General features: G+C 38.2%; 1 protein-coding gene across 2 annotated transcripts in view; it reads left to right on the top strand.

The window, feature by feature from the left end:
- Window positions 1–1,031: 1,031 nt before the first annotated feature.
- The window catches only part of TEX10 (testis expressed 10), a 45,311-nt gene continuing 29,602 nt past the window's right edge, over window positions 1,032–16,740 (top strand). The window contains exons 1-5 of one of the 2 annotated variants that reach the window (XM_032478082.1): window positions 1,032–1,215; window positions 4,764–4,952; window positions 6,425–7,137; window positions 7,518–7,761; window positions 12,204–12,316. In XM_032478082.1, the coding sequence (XP_032333973.1) occupies window positions 4,773–4,952; window positions 6,425–7,137; window positions 7,518–7,761; window positions 12,204–12,316 (1,250 nt within the window). In that variant the 5' untranslated portion in view covers window positions 1,032–1,215; window positions 4,764–4,772. The remainder of the gene's footprint in view (window positions 1,216–4,763; window positions 4,953–6,424; window positions 7,138–7,517; window positions 7,762–12,203; window positions 12,317–16,740) is intronic. The other variant, XM_032478081.1, reaches the window with a different exon arrangement.

Below are 16,740 nucleotides of genomic sequence, written 5' to 3'. Positions count from 1 at the left end.
GATATATAGTCCACGTCGAAAGAAAATGTTGAATAAGCTGTCAGATATGAGCCTGGAGTTCAGGGGACATGTCTGGCTGGCAATAAACATTTCCTCTTTTGATTCAGACTCAAAACTTTTAATACCATATAATACTGATGACTCCCAAACGTTTATGTTGGCTTCAGAGCAGATCGTGGTTGTATGGATGTACTGCCAGGGAGGGGAGAAGTTGGTATCTGGCTCTGTTTCTTTGTCTCTGATCACATAAGAATGATCTTAGTCCCAGTGCTTGGGTCTCCTCCGAACTTAGAAATCATTGCTCTGAATCCTTACCCAGCAAACTAAGGCTCATTCCTTGATGGCTTCCCCAAGTTTTATAATCTGGTCAACTCTAGAGACAAAGTTGAATCAAGGTCTAAAATCCACATCTGGGGCTCTTTCCTCCATGCCACCTTCCAGTATTTGGCAAGGCTATCTTTCAAAGACCCGTTCTCTTTGCTTTCTCATCTTTTTAGGCATTTAAATTTCTCTCTTAACTTCACTGGGCCCACTTAATTTCAGGAGCAAGAATCTTTGTGCTGAGAAACTGAAATATTAAGGAAAATCCTCAACTAAAACTTTCAGGTTCCAGCTACTAGGGGTATTTTGTCCTCTCTAGCTAATTCTTAATTGCTCCATCCAGGTTAAAGTTCCCAGGAATTCTGTAGTCCTTGCAGTCCCAAACTTTTTCTCAATTTAATTGAACTTATACTTTTCTTTGAATGTGGCTCCACGCCTGAAGAACACTGGTCCAGTCTGGGGAGAAAAGATATGCTCTTAACCTTTTCTGTTGTAATCAGCGCGACGGCCCCTAAAGGGCAAGTCCGGGAAGTTCACGGCTAAACTTACGGCCAAGCTTTGTCCTTGGATCCTGCGCTCTCCTCCCTGCGCTTCCCGGAGCGCGGGGGGCTTCCGGCGCGGCCCCCTCCTCCCGGGGGCGGGGCCTACCGCTCCGGTTCCCGCCTCCCCGGCTGCGCGCGGCTGCGGGCCGCGGTCACGTGAACGCAGCGCGGCGGGGGAGGGGCCCTGATTTCCGGGCGGCGGAAGGAGACGCGGCCGCGTGAAGACGAGGCGATTTGAAAACACGCTCCGGGAGCGAGAGGCTGAGGCCGGTGGCTCACGCCGTCGCCCGGTGGGCTCTCCTCGGACGTTTTTACCCGCCTGCCGCGTCCCCGGTCCCGGCCGGGCCCTCAGGTGAGCGGCCGCCGCCCGTCGGGCCGGGCCCTCCTGGAGCGCGGGACGGCGCGCGGGGCCGTTGCCCCCCGGTAGGCGGCCCAGGCGGGCAGGGCGGGCTGGGGCCAGTCTGCGCCCCCCGGGGGCCGGCCGGGGCGTCCCCGCGGAGCCGGGCCTGGGTGTGGAGCGGGGCAGTGCGGGGGCGGGGCGCCCCTCGGGCGTTTGAAGCGCCTTAAGTGACTGGGCGGGCTCGCGCGGTTTCGGGTCTAGGGGACTTTTAGGCCGGTGTGCATTGATTGGGCCCCACTTCCTGGACTGTGGTCCTGACCGCCGTCCACAGGAGGAGAAGGAGCGCTAGTTTCTTAAAGCCCACGGAGGTCTCACTTCTGGGATGCAGGACCGAAGTCTGGGGGTGGAGGTGAGCAGTCGTCTCCTAAGCGGCCCTCTCTCAGTCCAGGTGTGGAGGGTTAAGCGATCTGTGCGGAGCAGATTCGGACCATCTCGAGTCGCCCCAGTCTGGGGTATTTGTTTTCTGGGAAGTCCAGTGCTTCCGAGTGGCCCCCTAGGTATAGTTTAAGGAGCTCACGAGCGTAAAAGGTGGGAGAGGAAATTACTGAAAGCCGAGTGCAGTGTGCTTTCTTGATTCTTTTTTGGACGGGGGTAAAGAATTTGGAAATTTGGGAAGGGTAATGAGGTGGCAGATAAATTAGCTGAAATTCGGTTCGGTCGAAATCCTGGTACACTAGAATCTGCTTTTTGTTAAGTTTGGAAGACCTGCAGTTGGAGTATGTGAAATTCAGTTTTAAAACTTTTGAGGCTCACCTGGTCCAGTGATGTGAGAGCTCAGCCCCTAGGGCTGCAGTTCCTACCTTCTGTTCAATACCAGTTACTGCAAAAGTGGCTTAGTCGGACTATTTGATATGCTGTACTAGGAAAATCCTTAAGAGAGAATAACAGAAGTTGCTAGAAGAACTTTTAAAAGAGTTCGTAGTATAAAAATGCTTCCTGTGTACCGTAAAAATAATCTTACCTAGCCTTTGAAGTCAAGGAAGGGTAATCAGGTCTCTTCCTAACAGGGGAACAGTAGAGTAATTAATACAAAGTGATGGATGATATGGCATAAGCTTGGCAGTAGACCGTATATTGGACACCAGTTAGTTAGTGGATAAAGATAGGACAGAGGTGTGTGTGGTGGGGGTGGAGGGTTAATTGATTCGGTTTTTCTGAATGTCTTGTACTATTTATTTTCATCTCTCCTATTAGCTAGTAATAAAATTGTAGAGAGAGTTCACTAAATGTGCTTGCTTAATTAATGAAAACTTTTTATATTAAAAGAGGACAGGTGAGTATTAGGGCCTTGTTTTTAGGTTTTACTCATTTTTGGGGCTAGAATAGCTAGAGGTGTGAGTAGGATGAAAATTTGGGATTGGGAGAAATGAAATAAGACAAGCCATTTTGCCGCTGCTTTCCAGTTCTCATCTTAATTCCGGTATGAAATTGGTTTTGCAGAGCTCAGTCTTGCGTATGAATTCCTCTTCAGCTCCTTAATAAAGGACTGACAAACCTTTCTGAGCCACATCTTTAAGATGGTTTTAGTACCACCTTCCTCACGCGGTTTTGTGAGAATTGAATGCTGTTGTGCATACTGCATCAAATACTGTCCTTGTCCTGAGACTAAGAAAGTACACATATTTGTGCTTATAGAGTATGTATTTAATAGCGTGCCAGGCACAGTTCTGAGTGTTTTACAAATATGAGCTTTTTTGCCCCTCATTCATCCTACCTTATAACAACTGTATGAGGTAAGCATTATTATTAGCCCCATTTTGTAGATAAAAACTGAGGCACAGTGGTTAACTACAGCTAGAAAGTGATAGAGTCTGGACAAAGACCCTAGTTAGTCTGACTTTTTTTTTAATTGACATGTAGTCAGTTTACAATATTGTGTCAATTTCTGGTGTACAGCATAATGTTTCAGTCATGCAGATAAATATGTATATATGTATTTTTTTTAACCGAAGTGTAGTCAGTTTACAATGTTGTGTTAATTCAGTATGACTCTTGAATCTGCTCTTAACCTATGTAGCCAGACCCTAGCTCGTGAGGCTCTAATGTAGTAAAGCCTTGCAATCATGTGAATTTGGATATAATGTCATAGGTGATTGGCTTCTGGATTCTGGGAACTTGAGCTGTCTGGTCCTGCACCAGTCATTTTATTAATCTCACAATAATGCAAACCTTCATTTTACTCAAATTTTTTGATTTCCATGAGTACCATTGTGACTTAAAAAAAAAAGCTGGGCATAGGATAATTATGATAGTACCGGGAGAGGTTTTATTTATTCCTGAGATATCCACTCCAGTGGATGTACTATTCAAGGCATAATTCATTATTTTTACAGTGTATGGAAAGGGCTTTATGGAGGGCTGAACTGGTTCCAGGTATAGGAGGCTAAGGAAGATGAAGCTGGAGAGAAAGTTAGGAAGGATGTGATAATGTCAAGCCAAGCAGTTTTTAATTGTAAGGGCGTAGAGGAGCAGCTGAAAGTTCGTGAGCCTTGGTCACATCTGTGTTTAGAAAGAGCCCTCTGGTGATTCTCTAGCAAGTGGGCGGTGGAGTAGACCCTAGAGACAAGACAAGAATACTGGTGGGGAAACTTTAACAGTCTAGGGTAGAAATAAAGACTTCAGTGGCATGGGAATGCATAGGTCAAAGATTTTGTGTATAAGTGGGTAATTTGGATGTAAGGAGAAAGAATGTGATGAATTTGGGCAAGTGCAAGATGACAGGATTACACCTGAGTTTATTTATTATAATAGTGGCCTGGCTGGTCTTTGTTCCTCATGCCTCTGTTATGCAGTATTTCTTTTTCTACTGCCTTTTCTCCTTTTTTTGGGGTACCGTTTCCTGTTTATGTCTAGCCTGAACTTCTCCTGATGTTCAAAATTCTGGTAACTTTCATTTTTGCCTACACCAGACTTATCCCCTACTCTTCATCTGTACTCTGTTTTCCTTGCTTATGAAATGCTTAGTAACTCTCCTTGCTGCATATCTGAATCTTACTCATTTTCAAGCACCCAGCTTAGGTTCATGAAACTTTCCTGCTACAGACTGAATTAAATAATAACGTTGGTTTTCAGACTGTTTTGCTAGAGGTTTCTCAGGGGCTTCTAGGAACCAGGAGTTTCCCAGCAGGTGCAAGACATATCTCTAGCAACTCTGTGCTGCCTCCTTGTCACTCTACGATTGTAAAAAAAATTATCAAAAGTTTCTTGTGTAGCACATTGCTTGACATAAGGTTCCATGGCCAAAAAACCTTGACAAACCAGTGATAAGACTTGTTGCCTTATTGTTAATGACTCTCCTTTACAATATCTCTTGACTATACTGATCTTTTTTTGTATTTCATAAAGGTGTTTCCTGTTGAATATTGTTGGTGTGGTTATTTTTGGTCTTGATTCTTGATGATCTTTGAAATAAATGTTAGAGTAATGCAAATGTTGGAAAATATATTATAATTTACCTTTGTCTTTATTCATTGTTTTTAAATTAATTATTTTCATCAAAGCACTCAAGAATGACTAAAAAAAGAAAACGCCAAGATGATTTTCAAAAAGTAAAACTAAAAGTTGGTAAAAAGAAGCCCAGGTTAGAAAATGCTACTGTTACAAATTTTAAAACGAAGATTATACATCTGCCTGAGCAACTCAAGGAGGATGGAACACTTCCAACAAATAATAGAAAACTTAACATAAAGGTAAATCATAAATATTGTTTTGATAAAATAGGATTTTCCTTGAAATCATCTAGAATGTTACGTTTTTGTGAAAAGTTATTTTAACTCTTAGGGTTTATTAATGGCTGAAGTTTGAAGTTTATCTGTTACCCTAATCTGATGTTGCCACTGCAGCTTTCCCACTTCCTCCAGAAAGACTTGCTCATATAAAGTCGAAGTGATTTCTTCCTTGTGTATTTATTTGATGATTTTTTATGTCATCTGGAAATAATTTCTGTATTTAACTTTTTGATGTTTGAATGTGTCAAATTTTTGATGTGATGGTCTTTCAGCTGTTTTTATGACTTATTAAAATAGGATCCGGTCTTACTTTTGAACCATTATATACATAGCTTATTGCAGGTTCAAAATAAATGTGTGGAGTTAATTGAAATTTGAGCAATAGTTTTGCTTAAAAATTTAACAACTTTATTGAAATATGATTTACACATAATAAAATTTACCATTTCAAGTGAACGATTCAATGGTTTTTAATATATTTACATTGTTGTTGCTACTATCACAACAGTCTAATTTTGGAATATTTTTGTCACTTCAGAAAGAAACCTTATACTTATCAGAAGTCACTCCCCGTTCCTTTCCCCCACTAGAGAGCCACTAATCTACTCTCTTTCTGTATAGACTTATTCTGGACATTTCATGTGAATGGAATCATACAAAACGTGGTTTTTTGTTACTGTTCTTACACTTAGCATGTTGTTGAGGCTCATCCATGTTATAGCTTGCATCAGAGCAGCACCTCATTCCTTTGTATTGGCAAGTATTCCACTGCACGGTGGTGTCACATTTTCCCACTCATCAGTTGATAGGCATTTGGTTGTTTCCACTTTTTGGCTCTTATGAATAATGCTGTTATAAACATTTGTGAACAAGTCTTTGTGAAGATGTACGTTTTCTAGTTTTGCTTTTTGAGCTTCGAAGGCTAGATAATATCAAAGAGGTATTTGAAATTATGGTTTCGTTACAGATTATGTAAATTTTTCCACAAATAAAATTGCCAAATGTTATACTCTGAATAAAATACACATGCTCTGAAAGACCATTTAGAACAGGCAGAAAGAGCCTTTTAAATTAAGTATATAAATGCACCTACCATATATTTGGTATATAGTAGGTCTTTAAATAGTGGTGATGATTGCTGTCACTTTAAATGGTAGTGTGCCTAATCCTGTGTAGAGGATAATTTCAAAAAGAAAATTCTAAGTGAGAAGTTCTGTAATGCTTTTAATTAAGCTAATAAAGATAAAACTGTTTCTGATCTTACCAAAAGCTACATTTTTCTGAAAGTCACATTAAGAAAATACTTTCGGAAGCAGCCCCCAACCCTTCAATCCCACTTGTGTGTCAGTTTATTAATATAGTTTTAGTTAACATGTTTATTTGAAAATGATGTAATGTATGTATGTACCTAAAACCTATATTTTTATTTATAGGATTTGCTGTCACAGATGCATCACTACAATGCTGGGGTTAAACAAAGTGCTCTTCTTGGACTTAAAGACCTTTTGTCTCAATACCCATTTATAATTGATGCACACCTTTCAAACATATTAAGTGAAGTGACTGCTGTGTTTACAGATAAAGATGCTAATGTACGATTAGCAGCAGTTCAACTTCTTCAATTCCTGGCCCCCAAAATACGAGCTGAACAAATTTCTCCATTTTTTCCTTTGGTAAGTGCCCATCTCTCTAGTGCCATGACTCACATTACTGAAGGAATTCAGGAGGACTCTTTAAAAGTTTTGGACATTCTGCTGGAACAGTACCCAGCTCTAATTACTGGCCGTAGCAGCATATTGCTTAAGAATTTTGTAGAACTTATTTCTCATCAGCAGCTGTCCAAAGGACTGGTAAATAGAGACAGATCCCAGTCCTGGATACTTTCTGTAAATCCTAATCGGAGACTCACTTCTCAGCAGTGGAGGCTGAAAGTCTTAGTGAGACTCAGTAAATTCCTTCAGGCCTTGGCAGATGGATCCAGTAGGTTGAGAGAAAGTGAAGGACTTCAGGAACAAAAAGAAAATCCCCATGCCACTAGCAACTCCATTTTTATCAACTGGAAGGAACATGCCAACGACCAGCAACACATCCAGGTTTATGAAAATGGGGGTTCACAGCCAAATGTCAGTTCACAGTTCAGGCTACGGTAAGAAGGATTTCAGTTATGTCCACACTCAGTTTTCCTATATTGAATTATAACTGCTGACCATTGATGGCTAATGGTGGGAAGACATGCAGTTGTCTTTCATATAGTTACTCATAATTTGATTTTGTTTACTGATGGGAGGAGTCATTTCAAAGTATATTAATTTATTCATTTCTAGCAAAGCCTAATGAGAAATAAAAATTGATAGTCTTTTGGCTTTGTCATCTCAAAATTTAATTTTTCTTACTCGTCTTGATCAATGTAATGTATCAATTCATGGTGCTTCATTTTACTGGTACATTGTATTTAAGATTTAAATTAAGCAAGGAGTAATTTTTTTAATCATTAATTTTTTTTTCATTCTTTCCTTTCCCTATTAGGTACCTGGTTGGAGGACTAGGCAGTATGGATGAAGGCCTGTCATCTACTGAAAACTTGAAAGGATTTATTGAGATAATAATCCCACTGCTGATTGAGTGCTGGATTGAAGCTGTGCCTCCACAACCAGCTGCTGCTTTGGGAAGCGGTGTAGAACGAGAACCTCTGCAGGTCATGCAGCAAGTCCTTAATATTATTTCCCTTCTGTGGAAACTCACTAAACAGCATGATGAAACCCATAAATTGGTGAGAACTAGTGGGTTCTTCATTTTCTGAGTAATGCCTTTTATCAAAACTGGACAGATAAGAAATCAGCATACTACTACTAACTGGTTATGCATTTTCCAAAAAATTCCCAGGTTTTAACTGTAAACTTGTTTCTGTGTTTCTTATTCAAAACTACAAATTAAAATATTTTTGACTCTATAATCTGTATGTTTAAATTTTTTAAAGTGAAATGCATAACTTAATGTGCTTGATTTCATTTGTTTTTGTTGGGTATAATTCACAATAGTGTTACAATGTTTTGTTAATGGCAGATTGATTATGTAGGAACATTTTAATTTCTGGAGGCTTCTTGTAGGATTTAAAAAGTTGCTTGTTAAGTATTTTCTTCCAGTTTGTGCCATGTTGCCAAGTTGATGGCAAGAAATGGACCAAACTGAAGATCTTATAACCACCTGAGTTGTTTTTAAACTACGATGTTTTAGAGAAGAAGCTACACACAGACTTGCTTAGTGTGTGCTTTTTTGTTTTCTCTTGATAAAGGATATAAGATCAGAAAATACTGTGAAAAGTTACCTTAACGGTAGTTAAGCTGCAGTTGTAAGTACGGTGTGAGTGAAGTGAACCTAAGTGAATTCCAAGTCATACAGCAGCTTCTTGCTAGATAGCTGATAGTAAAGACATGTTTTTCATGAGGAAAATTTGCCTCCTATTTGGGGAGAATTGAGTTTTGGTGGCTTTTTTTTAAGTGTTATGTTATGGTAATACATAGTGCATAGCGCGAGTAAGGAAGAACAATCTCAGATTAATTGGTGCTGAATTAATGTGGTAGCACACGTAAGAAGGGCAGCTGTAGGAATAGTACTTTAAAGCTTGAAGCATCTATTTTGTAGAATTTCTGCAAGGACTTGACAAGGCAAGTGTGAATCCTTGAAGTTGCCTACATGCATACAAAACTGACAAGGCAGTTTTTGAGTTTTGTTTAATTCTTTTTATTTCAAGCTCACGTTTAGAATAAGTTAGTATGCCACATAAAATAAGACAAGGATAAATTAAGATAGAATTTGATAATCTTGAAAAGCATAATAGAGTCATATGAAGGTGTGTGTTTCTTTTAAGACCTTGCTCTGTCTCTAACCTATTACCCATTATTTGTAGGGATGTTTTTTATGAGTTGCTTTCTCAAATAGGATGGCTTTTTATTGATTACAGTTTTGAGTCTATCTTATGACTCATTGCATACTTTGGCAAGAAATTGATTATGGTTAGGGGTATAGTGGATGATTTTATGAAAGCAAAGCTTTCTCTCCTTTATGGTAATTAATCTGTGATTGTAGGCTTGTCACAGTAGTAATGCATCGCAGCTTCTTAGAAAATACATATATATTATTTGGAGACTTGAATGTATTTATTGTCACAGACTAAGATAAAAAGTAAATATAGTGATATTCAACATGAATCTTACATACTAGTCTTTCCTTTAGTTTTGGAAAGTGAGAAATAAAAATTCCAAGCATTTTGGTGTTTGGTTATTCATGGGCACTGGTTAATTTTTGTTGTTGCTTTAGTAATAGTATTTGTAATTAGATAGAATGGTAGGAGCAAATAAAATTCATTAATTGAGCTAGTTTTGGATCATCTACTATCATTCGGTTAACACTGACAAAGGATGAAAACACTGCCTTAATTTTAGGGAGATTTAAAGTAGTATGCTTTTAAAACTAGTCTGTGCTATTATAACATGACTATATTAGCCATTCATTAATATAGAATACTAAGTTCAGAAGACTGTTTTGCATAGACTGTTGGAGACTATGCAGAATAATAAATTGAGATTCTATGTAAAATTGTCGGAAACTGAGGGGGGTTTAATTCAAATAGGAATAGTATTTAAAAGCATCCACTGGTAGAATTCTCTAATTTACCTTGGCAAGTTTGTTATGCTGAACTATAATAACTGGATAAGGTGAGGTCTGTTTTATTACCTTAGAGACAAAGTTAAATGTATGTTAGCTGTATAAGGTGACATTAAAATGCATGTTAGTTTATTTTTTTGTTACTGTTCCCACTATTTTCTCTCACTCACATTCAGTTATGTCTTAGTAGTTAAAGTATTGAGTAACCTGTAACAGCTCATACTTTAGGAGGAATGAAATGGCATTTCTTGGCCTTAAACTCGAATCACATATCACAGGCTGAATTGTAGCTCTTTTCTCTTAGAAAATGTGTAGAGTTTCTACTGATAAATTGGTATTTGTATTAGGTGCATCCTTAGGATCACTGACTTTTAGGTTTTGCTAAATGCATGTAGTGTGTTTGTATTTTACTGCACAGTTCAGAAATTTCATTTTTATCCAAGTAGTATTTTTTGAAACCTTTTTAGGAATTTGAAATCTTTCATCTTTGCTTTAAAAAGAAATCTCAAGTTACATTAATCTTTAAAATTGAAATACAATTTAACATTAGCTTTTAAATTTACTTTATTTTTTGGAGTCCTGTATTAATAGCTTCAGGTGCAGTTTTTTACACTATAAAATTACAATTTTACACTATAAAAATTTTGTTGTATCTTACCTTTGTATTTTAATACTTGCTGCTTTTTGTCTAAATGTCTCAGTCTTTTTACCATGAGGATTAGAATTGTGAGGAATAAGATGTGATCATGCATCAAAGATTTATTGAGCATCTATAAATGTTTCTACTTAAATTAATTAAAATTCAGTTCCTCAGTCACACTAACCACGTTTCAAGTGCTTGGTAGCTACGCATGACTAGTGGCTACTGTATTGGGCAGTAAAGATATAGGACAGCTCCATCATTGCAGAACAGTCTTTCAGATAGCACTGTTCTACAGTGTGCCAGGTGCTGTTCTGGGCTCTGGGGATTCAGAAGTAAACATGACTGACAGGGTGCTTACCCTCACAGAACTTAGCTCCTGATGGAGTTGATAGATGGTAAACAACTGTATAATGTCAGTATTAGAAAAAAAAAATGGAAGAAAAGCAGGGTAAAGAGAGAACATGTGATGGAACAGAGTAGGGGAGCTGTTTTAAATAGATGGTTAGGAAGTGCTTTTGTTGACATCTGAATGTCCCTGAATGACTTGAAGGAGCAAGTCTTGTGAAGACCTGTGGGAAGAATCTTCTAGGCATAGGGAACACCAAGTGCAAAAACCCTGAAGTGAGAACAGATTTGACATATTTGAGGAATGGCAAGAAGGCCTGTGCAAGTGAGATTCTGGGAGAGTGGTAGATGATGAGGGAGAAAGAATGACAGTAGCCAGATCACGTGGTACCCTGTGGTCCGTGATAAGGAGTGTGGATTTTAATCTGAGTGTGGTGAAAAAACATTGGACTGTATTGAGCAGAGAGGAGTGGCATGATCTGAATTATGTTTGTTTAACTTTAATTTACAAATAAAACACTAATGAACTCCCATGTGCTCACTATCCAATTCTAGTAGAACTGAAGTGTGATTTATATTTTAAAAGCTCACCCAGGCTGCTGTGTAGAGAGAATTGACTTAGTGGGGCAAGAGGAAAAGCAAGGAGACCATTAGGAGGCTATTGCAGTAATCTAGGTAAGAGGTAATGGTGGCTTGGAGTAGAATGGTAGCTAGTGGTTGAAGTGATGAGAAGCAGCTGGATTCTAGTAAAGCCAACAGGGCTGCTGGTGTGCATAGTGAAGGGTAAGGCCTGTGTTATGGTCCATATGACAGTGTGACTGCTGGAGAGGAGAGTTGAGTTTATTTGTGTTAAATTTAAGATGCCTCTTAGTGCAAAAGGAGTTGTCAAGTGTACATTTTTAGGTCGAGAAGAAGAGAAGAATCCAGTGAAGGTAACTAAGAGGCCATAGGGTGACTATTTTAGTACTTCAAGTCCCACATCCCAAGGAACCCCTTGGCCCCTGGCAGAATGGAATGGTTGATCTGGATAGGAGGAAATAAGAGTGTTGTAATCTGAAATTAAGACAGTGTTTCAAGTAGGAGAAAATGATGCACTCACGAATACTTCTGAAGAATCTCAGAGAAGTGCATTACTTCGTGAAAGTGTTAAATACCCTTCTTGGAAAATAATAAAATTGCTGGGGAATACAGGTACAGTTATATAGAACACTAGGTAGAAGACTTCCTTGTATGTTTTATAAATACTGTATTAGTAGTTCCAATTCAGAATGTTCTTTAATCTTAATTGCTTTCTTCCTTTTTTTCTCCTCTTAAACAGAAAAAATACAAGTGAAAGTAATTATTAAGCACCAAAAAATTAGTAGGTGAAAATTGGATGGCCTAACAGTTTATTCTGAGTTTAAATTTATTTACATATTATGTCTTTAGCAGAAGGTGTATTATAATGGGAAATTTATAGTTGAATATTGACAAGTTGTTAAATTTCTGCTTAAGATCTTATTTGTTATTTTCAGTTATTGTTTCTTACAGACTTTTCTAATCTTTGCTTATTTTAATAGGAGTCATGGCTTCGAAAGAATTACCTTATTGATTTCAGACACCATTTTATGAGTAATTTTCCATATGCCTTAAAAGAAATAACCAAGCACAAAAGGAAGGAGACAAATAAAAGGTATTGCAATTCTTTTCCACTGTTTAATCTGAAGTTACCAGAAAATAATTTGCTTTAAACTGAAACTTTCTACACTGTGAGGTGTTTTTAATCTAGATTTTGTGATTATTTTCAGTGACCAACTGATAAAGTTAATGAAAAAAGAGTTTAGGGTAAAGTAAGAGTATGTAATAAGGAGCTGGTCCTGCTTTTTCATGGGGGGAGTAGAGCCCCAGGGAAGGGCTGCCCTGATGAAGTGATGTGTGCCAAGGTATAAAAGGAAAAGGAAGGCGTTAACTCTATGAAGAGGTTGAGATGGTCAAATTGTGGAATTTTTAGCAAAAATGGATTGACAGCTTATTCTTCCTAAGTTTCCCCAGTGATTTGTTTTTAGGGACCAGAGGCTGCTCTTGTACTTCATAAGGAAGGCCATTGAATACTTAGCAGATAGCCGTGGAGGGCAACACAGGTTAAAGTTAGGGAAGACCCTTAGGCCAGTGGTCCTCACACTTACTTGTGTATCCTCAGTTAATTTTTGACCTGATGTTTACATTTTTTAAATCTTAGGTTGAAATACAGAATTATAAAGGATATTATTTTTATTGTGGTAAAATATACATACATAACATGAAATTCAGCTTTTTAACCATTTTAGTGTACAGTTCAGTGGCATTAAGTACATTCATGTTGTGCAGCCATTGCCACCATCATCTCTAGAAATTTTTCATCTTCCCAAACTGAAGGTACACGTTAAACAATAACTCCTCATGCTCCCCTCCCCCTAGCTCTTGGGAACTACCTTCTACTTTTCTGTCTCTATTAATTTGACTATTCTGGGTACCTCATATCGGTAGAAGCATACAATATTCCTTCGCATCTGGCTTACTTTCATTTAGCATAGCAGAGTTTATTCATGGTGTAGCACGTACTAGCATTTTGTCCTTTTTCAAATAGTTTATTTTTTAGAGCAGTTTTAGATTCGTAGTAAAATTGAACAGAAGGTACTCTGCCACTGTCCCCACAGAGTGCATAGCCTCCCTCACTGGCAGCATCCCACACTGGAGTTATATATTTGTTACAATCTATGAGCCTAAGTTGGTACATCATTAACACTCACAAAGTCCATAGTTTTTATGTTTGGATTCACTCTTTGCTGTTATACATTCTGTGAGTTTTGGCAAATGTATAGTGACATGTACCTATCATACATGATAGTTCAGTGTCCTGAAATGCACTGTGCTTATTATTAGCCTCTTCATCCTACCCTCGTTCATGTTTTTTTTTCATGGCTTGATGCCTCATTTCTTTTTAGTTCTAAGTAATATTCCATTGTATGAGTGTGTCGCAGTTTATCCATTCACTTACTGAAGAACCCCTTGGTTGCTTCCGTGTTTTCATTGCTTTTTAAGGCTAACTAACCTTCCATTGTATGTACATACCATATTTTGTTTATTCATCTGTCAATGGACATGTGGGTGGTTTCCACCTTTGGCTTTTGTGAATAATGCTACTATGATTATTGGTCTCCAGATATCTCCAAATATTCAAATCCTGCTTTCAGTTCTTTTGTGTATGTCAAAGGATATAATATTGGCATTGAAAATATTAACATTTAAAAAATTAAGTGTAGTTGAGTGGTCTCTAAGAAAACTTTTTCTTGTACTCATACTTTATTAGTTTATGTGGTGATTTTTCTAATGAGGTAATTTTAATATGTACTGGGAACAGATACAGCTAAGTCTTGCCTTTGGCCTACAAATCAGCTTGTGAGAGAGAAAAGTTCACTGCAGACTAGAGTCTTCTACTAGTTGGGGAACTTTCCCAGTGTGTTAATAAATTTTTTTCGGAGGGATTAGAGAGCTTTGATTGATTTAACAAGTTGAGATTGACTAGGAGTGGTTGGGATTTTATTGCAAAGTATATTGGGAAAGGCTAGTTTTCTCTTTATGGTAGTGATAGAAAGTTTCCTTACAGAAAATATTTGTTTTTAAAAGATGAACTGTGGGGAGGGGATACAGCTCAGTGGTAGAGCGTGTGCTTAGAATGCATGGGGTCCTGGGTTCAATCTCCTGTACCTCCATTAAAAGAAAAAAAGAAATGGGGAGTTGAAAATTTTTTAAAAAACAAATAAAAAGTAAGCTATGTTTAACATAGTGGATAATAATAGTTCAGGCAGTGTGTGAATGATTACATTAAAAATATACTTGCAAATAGATTGTGGGAACCTGAGGATAGAATAAGCCCCAGAGGAAGATGGTGCAGTAGGAGGTGAGTAGAGCTGACCCTTGAACAACTTGGGGGTTGGGGTGCCCATGTAACTTTACAGTCAGCCCTTTGTGTTCTTGGTTCCTCATCCTCAGATTCAGCCAACTGTGGATTGTGTAGTACTGTCGTATGTATTTATTGGGGGAAAAAAATCCATGCATAGGTGGACCCGCGCAGTTCAAACAGACCTTGTCCAAGGGTCAACTGTACTTAAGCAGAAGTCAAAAGGAAGTTGACTTGCAGTTTCATTTGTAGAAGAAATCTGGGCTTCCTATACTTAAATTGAACAAAAATGTTTGTTAAGACTAAAAGAAAAGATCATCTGGAACAGTATAGAAGGTTACTTTTTAAAAAGAGATTTGTTGGATGTACGGTACAAACATATTATTGTGTTTTCAGTTCATTGCACTTGGCAGGTGTTGTGTAACTTTTTAGAAATTGAAGGTTTGTGGCAACCTTGCATCAAGCAAGTCTATCGGCATCATTTTTTAACAGTATTTGCTCACTTCGTGTCTCTGTGTCACATTTTGGTAATTCTTGGAAGTATTTCAAAGTTTCGTTATTCTATTTCTTATGGTAATCTCTGGTCACTGATCTTTGATGTTATTACTATGACTCACTGAAGGCTCAGGTGGTGATTAGTATTTTTTACTAATAGAGTATATTTTAGTTAAGGTGTGTACTTTTTTCCAAAGGCATAATGCTATTGCATACTTAATAGACCACAGTATTGTGTAAACATAACTTTTAGACACATCAGGAAACAAAAAAATTCATGTGACTTGCTGTATTGTGATACTTTCTTGTGGTGGTCTGGAACCAAACCCACAGTATCTTTAAGGTATGCCTCTATATAGAAAGTTTAATAAGTACTCCATTGAAGATCTAGAATCTGAAATTCTTAAGGGCAGCTATCATTTTGGGAGAACCTTATAATTAAAGGAACAGAACAAATTAAGTTGGTGGGGTTGGAGGAAACTTACTGGTGTTTCCTGTAATCAGTAGATTATTGTTTCTGTTGTGAGACAGCTTATTACAGTTGGCTAACTTACTCGTATGCCTAAGACAGCAGTTCTCAAAGTGTGGTCTGTGTCCCCTAGGGTCACAGACTATTTTTACAATTATATTAAGATATTATTTGCCTTTTTCATTGTTCTGACGTTTGCACTGATGGTACAAAAGCATTGGTGGGTAAAATAGCTGATATCTTAGCTGTGAATTAAGGCAGTGGCACCAAACTGTACTAGTAGATGTTGTACAGGCATTCCTCTGTATCTGCTAGGGGTTGGTTCCAGGACCCCCTGCGGATCCAAAATCCATGGATGCTCAGGTCCCTCAGTAGGCCCTGCATATCTGCACACTCCATATCCATGAATTCAAAAAACCATAGTTCATAAACATACACATAACACACAATGCACAGTTGGTTGAGTATGTGGATGCATTACCCGTGGATATGGAAGGCCAACTGTATTCTTCATCACCATGCACTCACAGTGTAAAAACATGCCAGTTTCACTTAAAAAATTCTCAATAAAGTAGTAAAAAATTACTAATTTTATTAAGTCACAATCCTTGAGAGCATATTTTTCATATTCTGTGTGATGATCTATGTGGCTGAAATTCTTTGGTACGTAGCCAAAATAGACCTGTTTTGGAATTTTTCCATTGGCCTAGGTTTGTCTCTTCTTTCACCAATACCGTACTGTCTTGATTACTGTAGTTGGACAGTAAGTCTCAGAAGTGGTAGTTAAGAATCCTCCAGCTTTGTTCTACTTTAGTCTTGTATTGGGTAGTCTAGGTCTTCCTTAAAAACTTTAGAATCAATTTGTTAATAACTACAAAATAACTTGCTGGGATTTTCATTGGAATTGTATTGAATCTATAGATCTAGTTAGGGAAAATTGATACTTAAACTGCAGAGATGATGCAAAACTGGGATTAAGTTTTGTGTAAGAGCTGCTTTTACTCCCAGTTCACCTTTACCCTGGAAGAGAAGCCTTTAAGGGTCCAGCTTGAAGTAGGGATAATATACAGAAGTCCCTGTGTTTTGCAGGCCCTGGGTTTTGACTTTTCCCTGTGAGGCCAGTAAAAGCTACTTCAGTTTTCCAACTTTTTCTTTGAAATTGGCAGTTGCCTTCGGGACTAAGCCTTGAGCGTTGAGATCTTGCTTTTTCTTA

This window comes from Camelus ferus, chromosome 4 (assembly GCF_009834535.1).
Source record: "Camelus ferus isolate YT-003-E chromosome 4, BCGSAC_Cfer_1.0, whole genome shotgun sequence".
In the NCBI taxonomy this organism is placed as follows: Eukaryota; Metazoa; Chordata; class Mammalia; order Artiodactyla; family Camelidae; genus Camelus; species Camelus ferus.
This window is presented reverse-complemented; position numbering and strand designations above follow the sequence as displayed.